The following is a 21,115-nucleotide window of genomic DNA, read 5'->3' on the forward strand; positions in this document are numbered from 1 at the left end:
ATGACGCCCACCACCAATCTCCTAGTCCTCGCTGTCTCCCTGCTCTCCCTCCTTACTGCCCAAGTCACCACTGTTGCGGAGACGTCTCCGTCCCCCCCATCTCAGCAAATAGACAGCTCACAGAAGCCTTTCACCACGGAGCCCAAGGCTAGCCCCAGCCCCCCTTTCCTTCTCCTCGCCATGCAGGTCAAAATCAGGCCGGCAGCTCGCCAAGGCAGGACCAAAACCCCCGAGAAACTTCCAGAAACCTCAGAGGGAGTTCTTGAGACGCCTCCGAGACCCCTTCCCCAGGTCATGTTCCCCAAGAACGTGACTTCATCAGAGGCCCTCGCACCTCCCTTAGGCGCCGCCCAGGTTAAACCTCGTATGATGGACATATGGATGGATGTATGTCGGGGTTATTATGACGTCATGGGACAGTTTGACAGCGCTTTCAACTGCTCCAAGGACAGCTTCGTCTTTTGCTGTGGAACCTGCCACTACCGCTTCTGCTGCCCAGATCGCACCCGGCAACTGGAGCAGGAGATCTGTAAAAACTATGACTCTCCAGACTGGGCCAAGCCACAGACAGACGCCATGATGTTATCAGATGATTTTGGTCCTGACCCGGACTTTGATCCGCTGAAGCAGCAGAGCCACAACACGGGCTTCGTCATCGGAGGCGTGATCGTTTTCATGGTGGCTGTCGCCGTGGGCATCAAGGTGGTCTTCAACAAGGTGCAACAGGAAGCCAACCAAAGGGACCTAAATATGCCCAGGTGAGGCTTTGAAAAATATATTTTCATCACATCTCACTGCTGGATTTGATACTTCCATTTATGTATGAATACTGTAATGAAATTAGGTCTTCAGGACTCCATAAAAGGCCCACATTCATCATCCTGGGCTCAGAATGATGTTGTTAGTCATCAGATGAAACATATTTGATCTTCATCGAGTGGCTGCTGCACATCCCTCTAGGCTTTATATCTCATATTGCCCGTAATCTTGGCAATAAAGATTTGCATTTAGATTTTTGTACAGGTTGTAGTTTTCTATCTTGGGGTACAGTGGTGGAGGATGACTTATATAGAGCGATAGGTTGATCCTTTAAAGAATGGTAATGATTAATAGAGTATTGTTTTCTTCTAATTCTGCTTATTCAAGCACAGTTACAGGTTAATCATTCTACACAAATTAATAACCAAACAAAAAAATGTTGAATACCGTATACATCTCATATAACAAATATGAGATTGATATTTTCATAAATTTATCTAAAATTAAATGATTTACATTTATCCTCACATGAATATGATCGATCACTTACCCACCAATCCAATGTCTAAAGCCGATACCCTGTAAACAATATTGATAATGATGAATATGAAAAATCACTCATCACAAAACATAGACTTTGTGGCACAACTTCATGAATTTGATGATAGTCAGCTGTTAGCCAATAGTTTATTGTCTATTTCATCTTGTGTCTCCCTTTTTTAAATGTCTTTTATTACATCATTAGAGCCCTGGTTGACATGCTGCGGCACCAGTCCAGCCCAGTCCAGCAGGATGAGAGAAACAACAGCGTGGCTTTGGCTGTAGCGGACACACAGGGGACACTGGGGAGACCTCCGAAAAATCTTTATGCCCCAGGACCGCCCAGCAAGGACAACAGATGTGAGGATTCAGGTTATTTTACAGCATTAGTGAATAGCACAAGCAGAGCCCCAACCAGAACTTTGTAACAGCATCCTCTGTGTGCCGGGGCACATCGCGTTTGTAGCCATTATGGAAAAAACAGAACAGGAATCTGACATCTTTCAAATATGTATGCTTTATATGAAGATGGTGAGAAGCACTGTGCATGTGAGATGACGTGAAGGTGGATTGATGCAAACATGTCTTTGGTTGCTTTCATCTTTGTATGTTAAAGGACCATTGAACTGGAAACTGCCTGACATCCATTTTGAGCTGATTACCTTATGTTCTTCTTGCAGTGGGCAATTTGCAACACAATTTCATCCACTCATCAGGCACCAGCCCCAAACACACCGCAACTATCGGTAAGGCAGCTGGTGAAAGCCGGGATCCTCTGTGAATTACATGTAATCACCACGATGCTTCATTTACTTTGTTCAGTTTCATTTAAGCTCAAAAGTAGACTCATTCATCCCAACAATAATGATGATTATCAGAGCTTTGGTTGCTTGTGTTGAAAGCAAGTTAAAATCTGTCAGTGAATGTTAGCAGATTCTCACACGGCTACGTGCAGTGCGCTGTATCCAGAGGAGCAAATCTCATTTAACACACAGTTGTTTTCTCGCTGTGGTCCCTGTAGAACGCACCCCTCGAATGAACAACGCTCAGCTGGCAGCTGGAGGCACCCTGCTTTCCAGTAAACACAACAACACCAAATCCCAGCCGGCCTTCCACCACTCCCTGCACAACCTCGCTCAGCTGCCGCCCTCCTATGAGAGTGCCACCAAGCCTGAGCTCAACAGATATTCCTCGCTCAAACGCCTCGGTAAGTACCTTCATTTTACGAGAAATTAGGACAAATGTACCCGTCTGTCTGTCCATCTCTTCCCTCGCAGCTGTTCCGCGAGCACTGAAGCACGGTGACACTCTTGACACCAGGGCACAAAGTGCAGGATGCATCATTATGTGCTGATGCTATTTACTGTGGTGATAAACAATTCAGAGAAATTTTGTTTGGCTTCCAGAGAAAGGTCTTGATGAGTACTCGTCTGGTTACTGCACCACCAAGAGACGGCCTCACACAGCCCAGCCGGCTCTCCAGTCTTCTCAGCACCACCTCCACTGGGGTGGAGACTACACCCTCAGTGGTAGAGGAACCCTCCCCAGGCATGCAGTCCGTCCTTGGATCCCGCCGCCACCTTCTGGCATGCCTGCCTCACCAACCCCCAACCCTTACCCTCTGGATCCCCCGGAGCCCCTGTACAACACTAATTATGACACTCTCTCCAAGGCCGCGAGGAAAGTTAAATCCTCTGACCAGCTGCTCAACATGGGTGACGTCCCTGGCAACACGGGAACACTGTCCAGGTTGTCCAAGAACCAGCAACACCAGTACTACAAAGCCATGGTTGCCTCCAATAAGAACTCCAACACGCAGACCCTCACCAGGAAGACCCAGGACAGGCAGGACAGGCAGGACAGGCAGGATAGGCAGGATAGGCAGGACAGGCAGGACAGGCAGGATAGGCAGGACAGGCAGGACAGGCAGGACAGGCAGGACAGACAGGAACGGTTGCTCATGTCCCCGGACCATTTGGAGGAAAGGATGGGGGTCGGCGGGATGGGGGTTGCAGATCCATACGCCCACACAGGAGGGATTGTCCCCACGCTGCCTCGCCAGCAGAAGGCCCAGTCACAGCAGAACGTCTGCGCCACGCCCTCCCTCGACCGACACCACATGATCAAGATGAACTCTCACCCCACGTCTGGACGAGAGCAGGAGAGGAGCACGGCCATGACGGGGCACATGAGCGGGGGCATGGGCTGGGCGGGGGAGCCTCCCCCCGGGCAGGGGGTAGTCATGGGAACGGGAACACTAGGGGGCCACAGCGCCAGGAGGATGGCTTTTGCAGCGAAACGACAGAACACCATTGAGCAGCTACATTTCATACCGGGAGGCGGCGGCGGCGGCGGGGGGTCAGCAGGAAGTGGAGGAGGGAGTCAGGGCATCAGGACGGGGAGTAAAAATGAGGTGACGGTGTGAGGTTTGTGCCTAATGTAGAGTTTTTATCCCTCATTAAAGATATGGGACTAGATCACCCTTCTGCATTTAACTATTAGATATTCAACTACAAGGAATAAAACTACAAGTATAAAGTATAGTAACAGTATAACGTGTTTAGGCTATTGAAATTAGTGTTACCTTGTTATTAAATAGCTTAAATATGATTACTGAATTAAACATCTAGACGGGGAATATCTGTTCCAATTATGTAATAGCCTACATCAGCCATATTTTGTAACAAAATTTGCCATATTGCCATATACAGCGGTGCCATTACTGTAGATAGACTGACTGGAAGGGTGAAACAAATCCAACAGAAGTGTCGTTCATAATTTAGTTTTTATATTGTTTTGCAAAAAGTACTCAGGAGCCATATTAGATAGGGAACAAGACGATATATATATACATATATATATATATATATATGTATATATATATGTATATATATATATATATGTATATATATATGTATATATACATATATATACTGTACGTATATATACATATTTATATGTATATATACATATATGTATATAGAGAGAGAGGTTGATGAAGAGGAGGAACATCTGGAATATTGTATCACAGAAGTCAATAGAGAATTGAGCCAACTACCTGCTGGACTGTCAGCCTAGTCAGCTCTTGCCGACAATGATTTATCAAACTGAACCTCACGGGGGGAGAAGCCCGGGTGGACCAGATGAGTGTGAATAAACCGTGTGCCTGGTGAGGGATTTTGGAGATCTGACACCTGAACCTCATCACAGGGAGAAAGAACGGATTTTTGTTGCTTCCCATGTGACTGAGTGGACGAGGTGGGGCCTGTTTCTTACTGGGACACTGCAGCCTTGGCAGGATTTGAAACCGCGGACGTACCCACATTACCAATCTGACGCCTGGGTTGCCTAGTTTTCCATGTGACCTTAGATCCAAACCCCCAGAGGGACTCACACACTGATCACCGTTACACTACAGGAGTGTAAACTGATGTTAGAGTACGTTTTGGGTGAGTTTCCCCTAATGTTCCCATCTTCAAGATCAGGACCTAACTGTAAAAACGATGGGCTACCAAATAATATAGAGCCATCTGTCATGTTATTACAAAAATATCTTGACACAAACACTGACGAGTCAAGAGACGCATGTGTTCAGTTTACCAATAAAAAGGCAACTTGCTTTACTGCAGGTTGTGAACGAAGAGCAAAGGTTTTTCTACAGAGCACAAATGAATCGACCGTGATGCAGAGATTGCACTTACACAACTGTCCTTCAAAGCCATTTATGGAGATACAAAGAAAATACCACAGAGGAAGCTGGTCTGACAATCACCATTTTATTATTCTCACCAGGTGACAAATTATACAAGTCAGTGATATTTTGTACAGTCAAAGGATTGGCTTCAGAGCAAGCCAAAAAAGCCTCTGAGTCAGGAGAGAGAGGGCGACCCGAGGCCTTCTCCTGCGTGGCTCAATATGGCGTAAGAGACTCGGATGGTTAGGAAGCCCTCCCCATCCTCAAGAGGAAGAACTTGCTGTATCATAACGCACTTCAGCCAGTTATAAAAAACAACAAAAAGAAAAAAAACGGAAAAGAGAAAAAAAAATCTTCATCAATAACAACGCTTATCAATACTAAGGGCTATCCTATCCTATATACTGTAGTATGTGATATCTGTGGTCCATATAAAATGCTATCTCTTTTTCTTGATTTTGTGTTGATATTGTCATGATGTATTAAGTATTAATGTGTACAAAAAAACAAGAGCAATTCAAGCACAGTTCATAGAGAAACATAGAGACAAAAACAAACTTTGCACAAATCTATCCCCTGTTATTTGCACCAGATACAGACATACTTTGTATCGTGTCCTCAAGGTTTACATTCTGTACAAGCACGGCCGACATTGTGACTGATCAATTTAAGGTATTGTATAGAGAGGATTTTTTAAAAACATGGAATCAGAGATAATTACGCAGACCAATGAAGGAACTTGTTACTGCTTGGTTTCTGTTCAGTCATGGGAAAGGGTACAGAGAAGAGATACTGACAAACAGAAACACAGATTTCATTTGGACAATCTTCCTATACACAGTGCTAAATGTAGTTGTTATGAATATGATGGAGTGTTATTATTAATGATTATTATAACTGTTATGGTTATTATTAACAATTATCTTATAATGTGATGTTCTTTTACTTGGTGGGATTTAAGTGTTTATTGTTTTTAGATAACTAGCATTCTCACGACTAGTTGGTTTTTTTTCATACATCTGGTCATAAAGTCAAGTTTTTAAAAACATTCTGAATCTTGATGCATGCCAGCTCCATTTCATTGAGAGGCAGTTACAGTATGCCTGGATTTGAAGGTCATCGATGCTTATATGGCCAATTTTCCAGCTGTACGTACTGTGCCTAGACATCGGCCTTATGACTTCTTGATCTCAAGTGATTACTTAGGTTTCCACTCGGGTACAAAAATATCTATTGAAAAAATCTGCCGCCTTCTAAACGTATGTGTAGACGACAGTGTTTTAACAACCAGTGAGGGATAGATGTGTTTGGGACGGGCCAGAAGTTGTTAAACCAGACCGGAGGCGGTCTGTTGTCTCAACTGCAGCAGCCTGCCCCAATAACATATTATGGGTTGTACACACTAAACCCATGATGCCATAATGTATGTGTTTTTGGATGAATGTTTATCGGGTGGAGAAAAACGAAGGTCTAATGGAAACCTGAATGCTTTGAGTGTCTTTTTCAGGGAAATAGGACAAGTGACATACAGTAGTATTAGATTTTTTTAATAGAGCCACAAAAGGTCTGTAGCAAAGTCTGTAATATCTCACAAGCCATATCTATCGAAACTCATTATCACAATTTTATAAATGGTTAATCTAATTTGTGAAAGTATTGTATTTTGTATAGCTAGTACAATCAGAATATTTTGAGTGATCTCTTCAACATTAATTTGAGGATTCGACAAATTATGTGTTAGTATTTAATGAGTTGTACAGTGCCAAATTCATAACATTTTGTTGTCTTTCTATTGTCATAGCCTCCTTCAAAACTACATGGGATATTTATTTTTCACAACTAAGAATTCACAGACAGGCAAGTCAGCTAAAAAGCTGAGAATAGAAATGAATGAATATGGTGTGTGTTTTTAACATTATGAATTAATTTAGAGAGAGGATGGTTAATGGCCACCTGAAATGTAAAGCATTATTAACAGTAAATTGTATGGACAGGGATTGTGTCCATTAATGAAAATTCACGGATTTATTTTCATGCCTATAAATTTCAAAACAACCCTTTTGTTATTGTTCAATGCATTGCTCCCCTTGGATACGACAGTGACTCTCAAAGAATTTGTATAATAAAGTTGGTGGAAAAAAAGGTTTGTTATTTATTATAGAGTGTAAGTTTCTTGCATTAATGTTCTTGAATTATTATTTTTATTATTATTATGAATGTTATAATAATAAATAATAACCAAGGCACTGTTTTCTGTCATTCAGTGATATATTCTTATCTTAGTATGGAATATTTTACAGATATTCCTCAACCATTTGACCTCTCACACTCTTTTCTTAAAGAAACAAACGTTGAGGCACATTGCACCTATACCTTGCAACAATATTAATATGAGTAAACTGGGCTGTATGCCTTACAGTTACTGCACTTGGAGGAGTAGACCCCCAAGTGCTTGGTTGCTCACACAAATCTATCTACAATTTAGCAATAGATCAGACTTTAGTCAGACTTCTATGTTCATTGTTTGCAATTCAGGACAATCATAAGTATGACTAATGTGATGTGTAATCTAGTTAAAGTGAGACTCTGTTTGTAATAAAACACATGGCAAGCCAATGAGCTAGGCCTACTTCTCTGTTTCAGGAGAAATCTATATTTTCTAGCTCACATCGACGTTTTCAGTGAGGAAGTATTTGGCTCCTTAAATAAAAGTAGCAAACTGCAAAATAAAAATACTCGATTGAAAGTAAAAGTCCTGCAGTGAAATATTAAGTCGTATGAGTGAAATTCACTTAAAGCATCCAAAGCTATTAAAAGTATTCATGAAGCAGAAAATTAGATTATTATTACTGGCGCATTCATGTGTAAGTAGCTGTTGAAGCTAAAGATGCAGCTAGTTTTACAGTTTTATATATATAGGCTGGTAAGCAGTTTAATCTACAATTGTCTTAATCTGTAACAAGTAGGAAGTAAAATATTTCTCGTGATTTACTGTGATCTGAGAAATATTAAATAGCACAAAATGGAAATACACAAATAAAGTACAAGCACCTCAAATTTGTACTTAAGTAGCAGTGGTGTACGTTTTGAGACCAGTGGCTTGATCAGAGACAATATTGAGATTCTAAAAGAATCACAAGACAAATTAATGTTTTGCAAGGGGTCAAACCAGAAGCAACGGCTCTATATTAACAAAAAGCCATTAGTCTTCAGTTGGTTAGTGAGCACACAGAGTGGCTCTATGATACAATCCCTCACATCAGGATGTGAGATATTGTATAAGCCACATTAGGGCTATACAGTGCCAGTGGGAGTGGGCAACAGTGCTTTTAAATGAAATGAAAAGGCGAAATGTGTCTTCATATAATTCACAGCTCTAGACCATCTGAGTGCGGAGTTATATCATCAGTACCTGCTGGATCCTTAGAGTGAGGTGAGGGCTACGGAGCTCATATTTAAAACCTCCTGTGAATACATTTATTGCACTGAGATGTATGAAGGCTGAAATAAAAGAGCAGACGGTGACATTGTACTGATAGAGAAATATGTTTTACAGGAGGTACACAAAGGGCACGGAAAATATTATGTTTGATTTAGGCACTGGCTGCCACTGATGCAGCGCAATCATTGTAATTTGCACATTTCACCACCAGGAGGTTCAGTAGCTCCTCGGCTCTGTCTGAGACAAAACCTGCATGAAGCCTTCACTCAAAATGTCTTTTAATTTATAAGAAAAGCTGCCCACACTGTCCAACACCTGTCACCATTCATGCATTACATATCTGTTAAGTGAAGTGAAACCCCATTTTTCACAAATTATGCACAGTTTGAGACACTGACGGACAGCACATTTGCTATAAAATACAAATTAATATTCAAATTGCAAATACATAAGTGAAGGCTTTGAGTGCCTTTGATGGTCTTAAGTAAAAGATTATGCGTCCTACATGCTCTGTGCACACGATTAGCATCCTAACCTAACCCAGGCCTGATTACCATCCTTAATATCAGAGAGGCACAGAGCTGAAATCATTCACTTATTTGTGATTATAATGACTGAATCAATTCCAAGATGTGTGTGATGATAAGCCTGATGGTAAGTTCCCCACGACTTTTATCAAAGCATTGTCTTTATTCATATTTCTTAACAATCATATTGATCTGGAGTTTGTTGATTTACGGCTGATCACTTTTAAAGTGGTTCAATTGTGTAGATCTGTTTGGGATAGAGGAACAGGTGAGGCCAGGAGGAAAAAACAAAACGTCCTTTTTATCTGAGTGCCTTGAGAAATTAATGTGACTTGTTTTGTTCATTGTTATTACATTATTCTTAACACTCAGAACTAGGGATGTGTATGTGACTGAAAGGCCAATGAAAAATGAAATCACAAGCTCTTGGTTTTATCAAGCACTTCTTGTAAATACTACTATATGGTTCAAACTAGACAGACAAACAATCAAATGACTGAGAACAAAGATAATTATATCCCCTGAATAAGTTGAATTTTCGTAGTAATAATTATCACAATGAATTTATATTATGTATTTACACGCGTACACATTAGACTTTTTCTTTACACATAGAACTGTGAAATATTTATTCATTTTGATTGGCTGTTTAAAAAATATATAATATAAATAAAAATCATAAACAATTGGGTTCATGCCCCTGAAGACCTATTTTGGAAACCTACCATCACATCAGCAGATTATATCTCTCTATAAATGATATATAGGCTAATAGACGTAAAGTTTATGAAACTAATTTAGATGTGTAACGTTACTTTTATGGCATAATTCAAAATGGCTGTAGCCTGTGCATAAAATTAATAAATAAGACATTGAATTACTAATACAAAGAGATACAATAAAAGACACACCATAGGCTATTTTTATTCAGCTAATGCAATTTATTTATTAGTTATAGCCAAAAGACCGAATTTTAAGTATAATAGGCCTATCATCCATTATACAACCTGGGGTAAAGTCCACAACCTCCCACTGAGACTGGGTAACTTTGTATATAATCGGGCAGAGGGTTGTGGAAGTGAATTTAAACTAATTATATGAATGTGTCACGTTTGTGGACGATTATCCCCCTTTTACCAAACGGTAAAACCGCTGTGAGCCCTATGCAGCCGCCCGTGAGCCCCTCTCGTGCTACCCGGAAATATTACAAGGGCCGGAAAGGACCGATGTTAAGGGAGCACACGTCACTCACTTTTACCCAAAAAATATCATCACCGACCATCCAATTTTTTTCCTCGCCCGTCGAAATCTTTAACGCTCCCTGTCGACGCAAACGGTCGCAATCTAACGGCAAAGGAGGCGGCTGCGGTCGGCGTTGATTTCTTGCGGGAACCGTGTAAGTGTTCACTCGGCTCAGCATCAGTGAAAATGGCTCTGGCTAACGACTGGAAAACAGCACGCAGACATGGACGCGGGCGATAGCTAGCTAGGCAGTTATAAGAAGGCGTGACAGGCCTCATCCATCTGCAACTGTGCTCCAACTCGATGTGTCGGTAAACATTTGCCGAATATAGGTTACGCATGTGTAATAATGCTAACGCTAGCCTCGTAATGGTAACGGTCGTCGGCGTGCTTTTAATAAAGCGAATCGGAAAGATGGCTAACGTTAGCTTCCAGCGGGTGGTGGTGTTCTAGATTGCGCGAGGCACTGGCTCGGCTAAACACACCGAGCCAGTGTAGAATACGACGCTAAAGAGAGAAGTTTTGCATGCAAGCGCGTCCAATGTTTTCCTTGTTTTCCTCCCAAATGTGAGCCAGTACTAATGCAGGATGCCTCCTCGAGTGCATCCGTTATTACTTGCGCCTGTAAAGATGCCGCTAATGTTTACACTGTGCAGCGGGTGTGATACTGGTGTTAATTTGAGCATTTTCTGCCCTTCTTTCACAGGATCTACGTTAAAATGAGAGGCAGTGAAATATGCGATAGATTATCACCCTCATCTGCCAGGGGAGCTCACTCCCCACTAGCTTCATCACATCGATTAGAGGAAACGGTAAGATATTACGAGGTGAGCAAAACGAGATTCAAATGGAGTGATTACCGGAGCCGGTGTAACGTTACTCTCAGCCTTCACAAGTAGAACAACAGCACATTTGAATGCCTACAGCAACCTAACGTTTAACGCAACAGTTAAATGATCTACCCCCCCCCCCCCCCCCCCTTTTTTTTTGACTATGAAAAGTGTATTTATTTAATTATCATATTGTTGGTGGTTGTGGTTAGATTAGATTTAATCCGACTTTAATGACACTGCACATAGTGAGTACAGGTCCAACTAAAGGCAGCTTAGTATAATTAAGTGCCATAGATATAAATAAATCAATAGACGGGATGAATTATATATCATATGGAAAATGTGCAATATGAATGGATGTAACTTGATATTTACAGGCCAGTCCTCTTGACACACCTTAAGGTATTACACAGCATCTGATACTGTGTAACCCCCCCCCCCCCCCACCACCACCACCACCACCACCATTTCGACTCAGGTGATTGACCACTTCTAATATTCCTTTTCAGAACATTTCTAAAAACAAAAGACATTCACATGGACTGCATTTTGACATTATGTGGACTGATTTTAGGCTAAGAAGGAACCTATGGCTTGTATGCCTTGGTGACTATCTGGTAATAAACAAACTTAAACGGAAATGAAAAAAAAAAAGGCAACGGTGAGTATGGTGCTAGAATATGATTACGGGAATGTAGAAACCAAAAACGGTCAACTTTCTCGTGGTAATAATTACGAGCCATGATTTGCAGTATGTTGACGGCACAGAGTGTAAAATGTAGCAGGGATGCCACCAGTGGACAATCAGTCATGTACACACACTGGCATTTAACCAAAAGCGAGGCATCTGCTGTCTAATGTGGCATTTCTTGCAACACGGCTAAACCTCTATATTCTATCAGTTTCTCTTCCTCAATACCATTTGGTACTTACAGAGAGAGCCACATATACTGTATTTATGTTGTAGTAAATATAGTGTGAGGTACTGTACATTACTGTACATCACTGAACTGCTGCAGCACATAAGGGTTACAGTGGTAGGTAAGTCAGGATATAATATTGTCATAAATTGGGTCACTATCTCCAAGATAGCTTTGTTAAATAAGCAATGTCTGCCTCCTTTCAGCGCCAACCTTGATGGCAGAGGCCTAATATGAACAACTATATGTGTAGACAAGTAAGAATGATGAAAGTAACTTTTGCCTCCTTTAGTAAAGATGTACCTAATGATATAAAGAATTGGCAATCATGCAACAATTCTGGTTGTGCTGCAACCCAGCAGAACCACATAATGGTAAGTTATTACAAAACATAAAAGATTGCACGTGTTTATTAGCATGTAGACGTGCCTGGAGAGGGAGAACTGAGAAATGTAACCGGACATCGAAATGTACATTAATCGTTTTAAACTGAGGGGCTAATTGCCTCACAATATTAAGAAACTTTAGGTCGGTAAATTGCAGCATGAATAAGACGCTAGTGAGAGCTAAAACCTAACAAAAGTACTAATTTGTGTTCTCAAATCTAATGTATGTGTAGAAGAAAAATGGCAAATTAAACCTGATGTCTAAAGTATTCAAGTAAACTTAACATAATCATTCTCTCCAGTCAAGTATTGTGATTTGCAGTTACAATACAGAATGCATTTAAATAATCTTTTCATCTAATGTCAGCCATTGGGGGAAAAATCTCTTGTAATGTTACAGTGCAGACTTAAGTTAATGTCTATGTGGATTCACCTTAATAGATGGGGGTCATCTCTGTTTAGGTTGAAGGCCTATATTAGCCAAAGACAGTTAGCAGATTTTTTTTATTCAAAAGTCCTGTTTCCCCCCCCGATGACTTTCATCCCTTTTTGAATTTTGTTTTTCCAGCTGTAGGATCGTCTCGGCTGAACACGGATCAGGAATCTTGCTTAGATGAAGGATAATGTCAACGCAGTAACTCTCAAAGGAAACCAGAAGAAGTCATTTGAACTGCTTCTCAATAAAAACTATTCTAAGCCATTTTAAAATTAGGTGGAACTCATCTACCTGTCTTAAAGACACTTTTACCCGTTGATCATAAACTCATCTTCCCGGCCACCCCACTCATTTTGGAAGTAGAGTGTGGGCAGTGGATAATCAACAGGGAGTAGCAGCACCAGAAGTAAACTATCTGGAGAGACGAACTTAAGATTTAAGACATTCAAGTAGATCTGGAAAATATTTGTAGCATAACCTCACTCTTAGGGTAAAGTCAGTGGTGGGATCTTTGTTGCCGCTCCTAGTGCTGGAGTTTTGGCCCGTGCACCCCCATGTGCCAGTGAGTGGGAAATGTTCCAATTTGGAAAGTACAATCTGGACATTATAGAGATGTTAAGTGGGCATCAGGCCCACCAGTTTAAAGGCCTCGGGTTAGATCGACAACTACAGCATCAGCAGCAAGTGCAACTTCACCAGCATCAACTCCAGCAGCAGCAGCAGCAGCAGGCTGAGTCTTCTGGAGCTCTTCTGTCTGGACTTGGCCTGGGCCCCCTGCAGGGGTCAAGAGGTAACGCCTTTTCTGATTCTGCCTCCATTTTTGCCAAGATGAGTGCCCCTCCTCCCCCACCTTTACAACAACAGCCTTCCTCATCTCAGAGCTCTCGTTCAAAGTCAAGCAAGATGAGCAGCAGCAGCTCAAGCCATTCGTCAGGCTACCCACAGTTCCTGCGCTCTTTCCACCCGTCTGAGGCAGCACTAGCACAGGAGCAGTTACACCCAGGTATAGGGCGTTTTGAGCACTTTGCTGGGGGAAGTAGTAGTAGTGGGAGTGCTGGGGGATTAGGGGGATTAGTAACATCAGCACCTCCACCCCCTCCTCCTCTGCATCCCGGCCTCTCTCTCCCCCAAGTATCATCTGGTCCCTCCTCTTCCTCTCCTTCCACTTCAACATCTGTGGCCGCCTCTAACAACCCTTCTAGCAGCAGTGCAGTCAGCTCATTGGGACACCAGTTGGTTGGGGCCCAGTCTGATGCACGAAGCCTTCACCAACAATTTAGTTGCATGTTAGCTGCTAATCAGTATTTCCTTTCTGGGGTGCCTTCTAATGCTAGTTTAGAGCAGTTTCTTGTCCAACAGGGAACCCATAACCACTTAGGGCTTGGTTTAAGTCAGACAGGCGGGGACCCCGGTTCTAGTCTTGCTCCGCCTCCTGCTTTGCATTCTTCTCACTCACATGGCCACTCCACCCCCCAGTCACATCAGGCTCCACAGCAGCAACAGCTTCCACCTCACGCCCTTTCTCATCCTCACTCTCATTCCCATCCTCACCACCCACTCCACCCAGGCTCCCATTCCTCATCACTGGGTGGCTTTGACTTCCAGGGCATCCCTGTTCTCTCGTCAAATCAGATAGCATCTCTGATGCAGCAGGAGGCAGGTTTGCCGCTCCCCTTGCCACTCCATTTATCTTTATCTAAAGATGATGGTAAAGGGGAAAGCAGTGGAGGTGGAAGTAATAGTAGCGGCGGCAGTAGCAGTAGGAGGAAGAAAGCTATGGCTGGCTATTTGCCACAGAGAAAATCTGAAAGCAATAGTAATAGCAGTAGTGGCCACGGCAGCCACAGTGGTAATCCCACTACTAGCAGTAATGGTGGAGGGCTTAGTCATGGTCAGCCCCCAGCTTTAATTGGGAGCGGGGTTGGTATGTCAAATATGGGTGGAGACCCATCATCCCTGCTTGCCTCATCATCTTCATCCTCATCAGTAGTTTCTTCCTCCTCCTCTGCTCCCTCGTCCACTGCTGCCTCAGTACTGGTTACTAATGATGCTCACCTTTCTAAATCTGATAACCAGAGCTCAATGCAAGCCAACAACACAGAGTCTGATTCAGAGCTTGTTTATAGCTGTGGAGAGTGTGGCAAAAGCTTCCCTCACCTTTCAAGCCTTCGCAGGCATTTGCGCATGCATGAGCCAACCACTGCAGGTACTAGCAATTCTTCCTCTGCTGTCCCAAACCCCATTCACATTAAAGCACAGTCTGACCCAAGCCTTCCTCATTCGACCCAAGAAACTCCCCCAACCCCAACCAATTCTTGTCCTAGCCCAGACAAAATATTTCATTGCCCTGATTGTGGCAAAGGCTTTAAGAAAAAAGGGCATCTCCTGCAACATGGTGTAATACACTCTTCAGCCCGCCCATATGGCTGCTCCACCTGCTCTCGGGCGTTTAATCGTAGAGAGTCACTGACACGCCACGAGAAGATACATGAGGAAAAGCCATTCCGATGTCCCGCCTGTGGTCGTGCCTTCCGTGAGAGCACCTCTCTACTCAACCATGCTGCCTCAGGCACCTGCGGCAAGCCAGGTAGGGGACCCAAACAAAGGGGCGGCAAGACAGGATCTGATGGTGAGGACAGAGTCGGGGGAGGGGGCGGAGGAGGTAATGGAGGAGGGGGAACTTATCAGAGCAATAGAGGTGTTATTTATGGGAAAACTGAGGAAGAAGATGGTGTAATCATTGTGGGGGAAGGAGAACCAAAATCAGGGTTAGGATGTGATGGTCTGTTTCAGTCTGGAAGGGGAGTTAATTCAAATGACAGGGACAGATCAGATGCTAAATACCCCACTGACTACTCTCGGAATCGTTACACAGGCTACCATGACGACCATCGTTCTCAAGGTAATCCATCTCCGTGCTACTCTGGTGCCTCTCCCTGTGGAAGTGGGATGGCGGGCCCAGCTCTGAGAAAGGCACCCTTGGCTCCAACACTGCATCCTCACTCACAGAGCCACAACCAGCACCACCATCCGCAGCAACAGCCCCACCTGCCCCTTTCTTCTCTACTGGATGACTCAGAGGATGATGTCACTAGCTCTGTCAATAACGCAATCTCTGCTATAACAGCAGCTAGTAACAGTGGAAATAGAGGGGATGATAGGGGAGACATCATAGGAGGTCTACTAGGCGGTCTTGGTTTAGGTCCTCTGGGCTCACCTTCATCAACATCTGGTTTAGATAAGAATTTCAGAGGTGGCGGGAGCCAGGAGGCTATGAGCAGCAACCCACAGAATCCTACTGCCAAACCAAAACGTCCCCGCAAACCCAGAGCTAAGAAAGATCCTGCAGCTGGTGGACAGCCCCCCAAACGTAGGCAATACACCCCCAGAATGGGGTCCAGTGGCCTGCCACGCACTCACCTCTGCAGCGTCTGTGGGAAGGGATTTGCACGTCGCGAGACCCTACGCAGACACGACCGCATTCATACTGGAGAGAAGCCCCATCACTGCACTGTTTGTGGAAAGTATTTCAGAGAGGCTTTTCACCTCAGCAAGCATCAAACGGTCCACTCCGGGGCCAAGAATTACAAATGCAGCATCTGTGGAAAAGAGTTCGGTTACTCCCAGAGCCTCAGGAGGCACAGTAAACTCCACCAGAAAGGGGAGCTGGAAGAGGTGCCCACAACACCAGCTGCGGATAACCTTAACAGCTTTAACCCCAACCCTCAATGTAGCGTGGCCCAAGACAGGAGCCAGATCCAAGCACCAAGCACCTCCTCCTATTACTCCTACCCTCAAGACGTCAAGCCTCAAGACACCAACCCCCAGTCGCAGCCTCCAGCCCCACCTCCGCCTCGACTCTACACCTGCGCTATATGCTGGAAGTCCTTCCGCCACCACTTCCATCTGACCGCCCATCATCAGACGGTCCATGAAGGTGGGGGTGAAAAGCTCTTTTGCTGTGAGGTATGTGGAAAAGCATTTGCTTACTCTAACAGCCTCACTCGACACAGGCAATCGCAGCACGGGATGACCCGTACGGATCCGCCGAATCCGCAGGAAGGCAGCAGTGGGTCTGGAGACAACAGAGGCGGAAGTGATGTGAATCAGTCAACATCAGAGAGTGAGGCTGCCACCAATGCCCTGCTGCAGATGGCTCCTTCCACAGAAGGCCATGGAGGGCAGAGTCTTAGCGTCGTCACTCATAGCCACCAGCAGCCACCCCCGCATCCACCGCCTGTTTACTCTCCTCTCTTTTATGACGCTGCGGCCCAATCTTCAGCCCCTAATGCTCCATCTTACTCGCAGCCTCTGCCTCCAAACTCTACAATCATGGCCCCCCAGCACCCGCATTCCCCAGCCGGGGTGAAAGGAGAGCACATATATCCAGCTGGATCCCGTAGCCGTACGCTCCACACCACCGCCCCGTTCCAGCCCCTCACGGAACTGCCCTCCACTGAACATCATCATCTGCATCATCATCATCATATCTCCCACCATCATCTTCATCATCAGTCAGGGAGCCAGTCCCACCAACACCTCGACTGCAGCATCCAGTTATCACACGATGACGTGAGACGACTCAAGAAGAAAAAAAAAAAGTCCAACAGGAGAGATTGGAGGGAAAATAAATGGGATTCCCAAGATTTAGTCAGGTTCGATGGAAGCAAAAAGAAGAGAAAGATAAGTTGTACAATAAGAAGGCAGATGATTAAAAAACAAGGCTCTCTTCGTTTGACAATTAGGCGAGGAGAAGGATCAGGTAGTGGAGGGTATAAGCTTGTCAACACTGGGGGGATGAAGGTGCAGATCCTCTCGTCTCTCAAAGTCCCCGTGAAACGTTTCGGCTGTCCCATATGCCCCAATGCTGTGTTTTCCCGTAAAGCGGGACTGCTTGTCCACATGGCAGTTAAACACCCACAGAAAGCCTCGACCACTCAGGAGCGACTCAGGTGCAGTGTATGTGGGAAGCAGTCTCACAGGGCTTTGTCCGCCTTCATCCACCGGGCCTCCCATCGCGCCAGAGGGACTTTCTCCTGCCGACGCTGCTCCACTCGCTTCTGGAATGCTACGCTGCTCTACAGGCACAAGGTGTCCTGCCGCCGCAGGGCTAAAGGACTGCAGCGAGGAGATGCCAACAGGCTGAAGCTTTCAAAGAGACCAGAAGAGAGGCCGACCCGAGAGGGTCAGGAGGAGATACCGTACCTACAGGGACCATATAGATACTGAGCGTCCCGGTACCTGAAAAGAGTGGCACACCAGTGGGATATTTCAGTTCTAAAATGGGAAGGCGAGAAAACTTAAAAAAAAGGGACTTAAAAAAGGCAAATGCTGCCTTTTAGGATAATTTTCCTCGTGTCTCTGTTGACATCTACTCTGCTGACTATTAGAATGAGTGTGTTAACAACTACTGTAGAGCGTCCTATAATAGTTCACCAGAAATCCTTCCAGATTATATTGGAAGGTGTTTTCAAAGACGTGACTGTTTCCATAGGTTCATTAACCCCTTAAGTGCATTGACACTATGCTTGGCTGACACTGTGCAGTTACTAGACAAGTTTAGGTGAAATGACCTGCTAATGTACTTCTCTTCCCCATAACTAGACTCCCTGCTACACCTCTTGCTGTATGATATACGTCTCTGCTGTGTAATTTGTCTTGTTGTTGTTCACTTAGAGGTTCTGAGGATTTTTTTAAAACATGTAAAGTGCATTTATTAGGAGTAGGGACATGAGGACAAAGACCTTTGTTGATAGTTTGTCAGTGCATGTTTGTTCTCTGGTCAAGTTTTTAGCTGAGGTTGTGAAATCACTCCTACAGTATGTGATGGTTTATTCAGTATACGCCCAGAAGTTTGTAGTGTTAAAACTTGATTTAAAAGTTGCTCTATATTCCCTAGTGATTGAATCACGTATAGATAAAATGTCAAAGTTGCTGGTAATTAGCATTTCAAGGTTCCCTCTCCCGCCAAAAATGAAGAAACTTACAAAAAGCCTTGCTTAGTATGTTCACACTACTTCATTTATTTGAGATATTCCTAGCTTTTATACCAAGAGATTGAAAACAGGTTAAACAAGTGGACTGTAACACATGTTTATCTCATGTTATTTGTATGCTCTTTTTAGCAGTGATTATTTCTACAGTACTTCACGGTGTGTTAAAGACAAGGACCTATATCATAATAGAAACCAATGTAATATTCCATGTATTTATGTGTGTAACCCAATCAGTCTTCATGCCAATCGTATACTTAACCCCTTCTACCTTTTTACTTTTTGCTGAGTTGCAATCATGTTCTTACTGTTAAGCCTTTTTTTGTTTTCTTCTGAAGCAAGTTTTAAGTACATCATGTCACTTTATTCACATATGAAATGTTCATACCCCTGTCAAGCCTTCCCTTTTTTTCTTCTGAAGAAAAATGATAGTTTTAGTAGATTTCTATCACATTATTTACTGAGAAGTCAGTAGTTGATTATATTTCAGCAATGAATAAACCTTAAGTGTAATCATTTGTTTTCCTTTTCATTTGTCATTTAAAATATCCTGAAGATGGTACAAACAGCGAGTCATGAGGACGTTGTAACTGTCAGCAAAGTTAGTATTGAAGTTTTTAAAATGACATTTATCTTAATGTCCTGTGTGAATTCCATATCACTGTGGATTAAATGGCTTTCAGGATGTATACGAATCAGAATCACCTTCATTGGCCAAGTATTTATACACATAAAAGGAATTTGGCTCAGTTTTTGTGCTCTTAATGTGCACAGAAATAGACCACAGCGAGGAACGACGACAACCAAGCGGTGTGTATATAAATATATTTTAAAAAAGCATATACAAAAGTCTTTATACAGGTTAAGTGTTCGGTAAGTTGCAAACTATACAAACAGTGCAAAGAAATAAATACTGATAGGTATACATGGTCAATACAGTTATGTGCAGTATGTGCATGTATACATGTCTATATAGTTTGTATACAGCTTGTAGGATTTGTATTTGATATATCAATATACATGGTGCATTAAAAACTAAAAAAGATCTATATTGGGAGCAGTGAATGTTTTGGTGTTGCAGGGTTATTGACAGTGTGTGACTGATTTAACTCATCAGAGGGACGAGCTGTGGGAAGAGATTGATCTTGTGTCTGGTTGTTTTGGCATTCGGTATTCTGAAGGGTCTGCAGTGATCCCTCCGGCCCTTTTCCATGTATCTGGGGGAGTGTACATCCTGGATGGAGGGGCAGGCGGCCACCCGTGATCTTCTCTGCAGTTCTAACTGGCTGATCCAAACCAGACTGTGATGGACGTGCAGAGGACAGGCTGCGTTATTGCCGTGTTGAATCGTACGAGCAGCTCCTGAGGCAGGTTAAAGGAAGTGCATCCTCTTTTCTCTTTAGGTCCTGAGAGAAACCCCCAGCCATCTGAAGGATTCCACAACAGACACGGTGCTGTTCATTGTGACATAGCAATAAATTACATTAAAGGTCCTAGGTTTCCCATTGGGGTTGGCCAGCATACTCCAGGGTAATGAATTGTTCTCAATAATTAAAATGTGCAGTATATATGCTGTGTAAAACTTCTCACTCATAGCGCCACCAGATGGCAGTAGGCAACTCATTTATACTGTACACTTGGCCTGTTGTTGATAAGTGTGGCAGTCACATGGATTTTGCACAGATAGGGGGTGGACTGGAGAGGCTGAGTGTTGTATGACTGTGTGAATTATGTGCCTCCTGTCTGCTGTTTGCTACGAGATTAAGGCCACCAAGTAAACGCAATGCGTGAGAATCATTCGGTAGTCTCACTGAATGTTTACAAATGAAGGGTGAAATGTACTTTTGCATGTGTGTGAACTATACATTCACAACATTAGAAATTAGATTTTTTTTTTTTTGGACTGTAGCCCTTTCTGTGATTCCAAATCAATGATTTCATGGTCGACAAATCTGAAACAGTAAGATACTTCAATGAGCAACACCACAATGTTGTGATTAACTTACTGTTAGACCGTTGAAGTGAAAGGAGTAAGTCCTATATATGTTAAAATGAGTCACAGGTGTGTTTGCATTTAGATTGATGATAAGAAATCCATCTGACTTTCTTTCAAATAGAAAAAGAAGAGGATGATCCACACCCACTGTTGTTTTAGGTGTGGATCCAGGTGGGGAGGAACCCACAGCTGGACAATACCTACAGTTGTGTAGTTTTATTTAAAAGACAGGACGGTGTTAACTGAAGGGGCCCAGAAGACAGTCCTGGTACATTTTATATGCATATTTAGTGCACAACACTCATATGGATTCTGTATATATGGAGCTGACATGTCCTAGTCTGGTG

The 21,115-nt window shown here is 43.4% G+C and overlaps 2 protein-coding genes across 4 annotated transcripts; both read left to right on the forward strand.

Moving 5' to 3' along the window:
* On the forward strand, nt 1–3,724 carry shisa7a (shisa family member 7a; the record flags this gene model as incomplete). The annotated part of the gene is made up of 5 exons (XM_079165493.1): nt 1–758; nt 1,505–1,659; nt 1,980–2,045; nt 2,321–2,506; nt 2,706–3,724. The coding sequence occupies 5 exons, from the start codon at nt 1–3 to the stop codon at nt 3,722–3,724; spliced, it is 2,184 nt and encodes a 727-aa protein (XP_079021619.1).
* Nucleotides 3,725–10,192: 6,468 nt separating this feature from the next.
* On the forward strand, nt 10,193–19,579 carry LOC306699701 (uncharacterized protein). 3 transcript variants are annotated; one of them, XM_079164422.1, is made up of 4 exons: nt 10,193–10,358; nt 10,911–11,016; nt 12,912–13,569; nt 15,655–19,579. In XM_079164422.1, exons 3-4 carry the CDS (start codon nt 13,353–13,355, stop codon nt 18,006–18,008), a joined length of 2,571 nt encoding a protein of 856 aa, XP_079020548.1. In that variant the 5' UTR covers nt 10,193–10,358; nt 10,911–11,016; nt 12,912–13,352; the 3' UTR covers nt 18,009–19,579. The 3 variants fall into 3 exon arrangements, with proteins under 3 accessions (XP_079020548.1, XP_079020547.1, XP_079020546.1); XM_079164421.1 differs by having other exon boundaries at nt 10,911–11,031; nt 12,912–19,579; XM_079164420.1 differs by having other exon boundaries at nt 12,912–19,579.
* Nucleotides 19,580–21,115: the final 1,536 nt, after the last annotated feature.

The sequence above is a fragment of the Pholis gunnellus genome (genome assembly GCF_910591455.1).
Source record: "Pholis gunnellus genome assembly, chromosome: 8".
NCBI classification, from domain to species: Eukaryota; Metazoa; Chordata; class Actinopteri; order Perciformes; family Pholidae; genus Pholis; species Pholis gunnellus.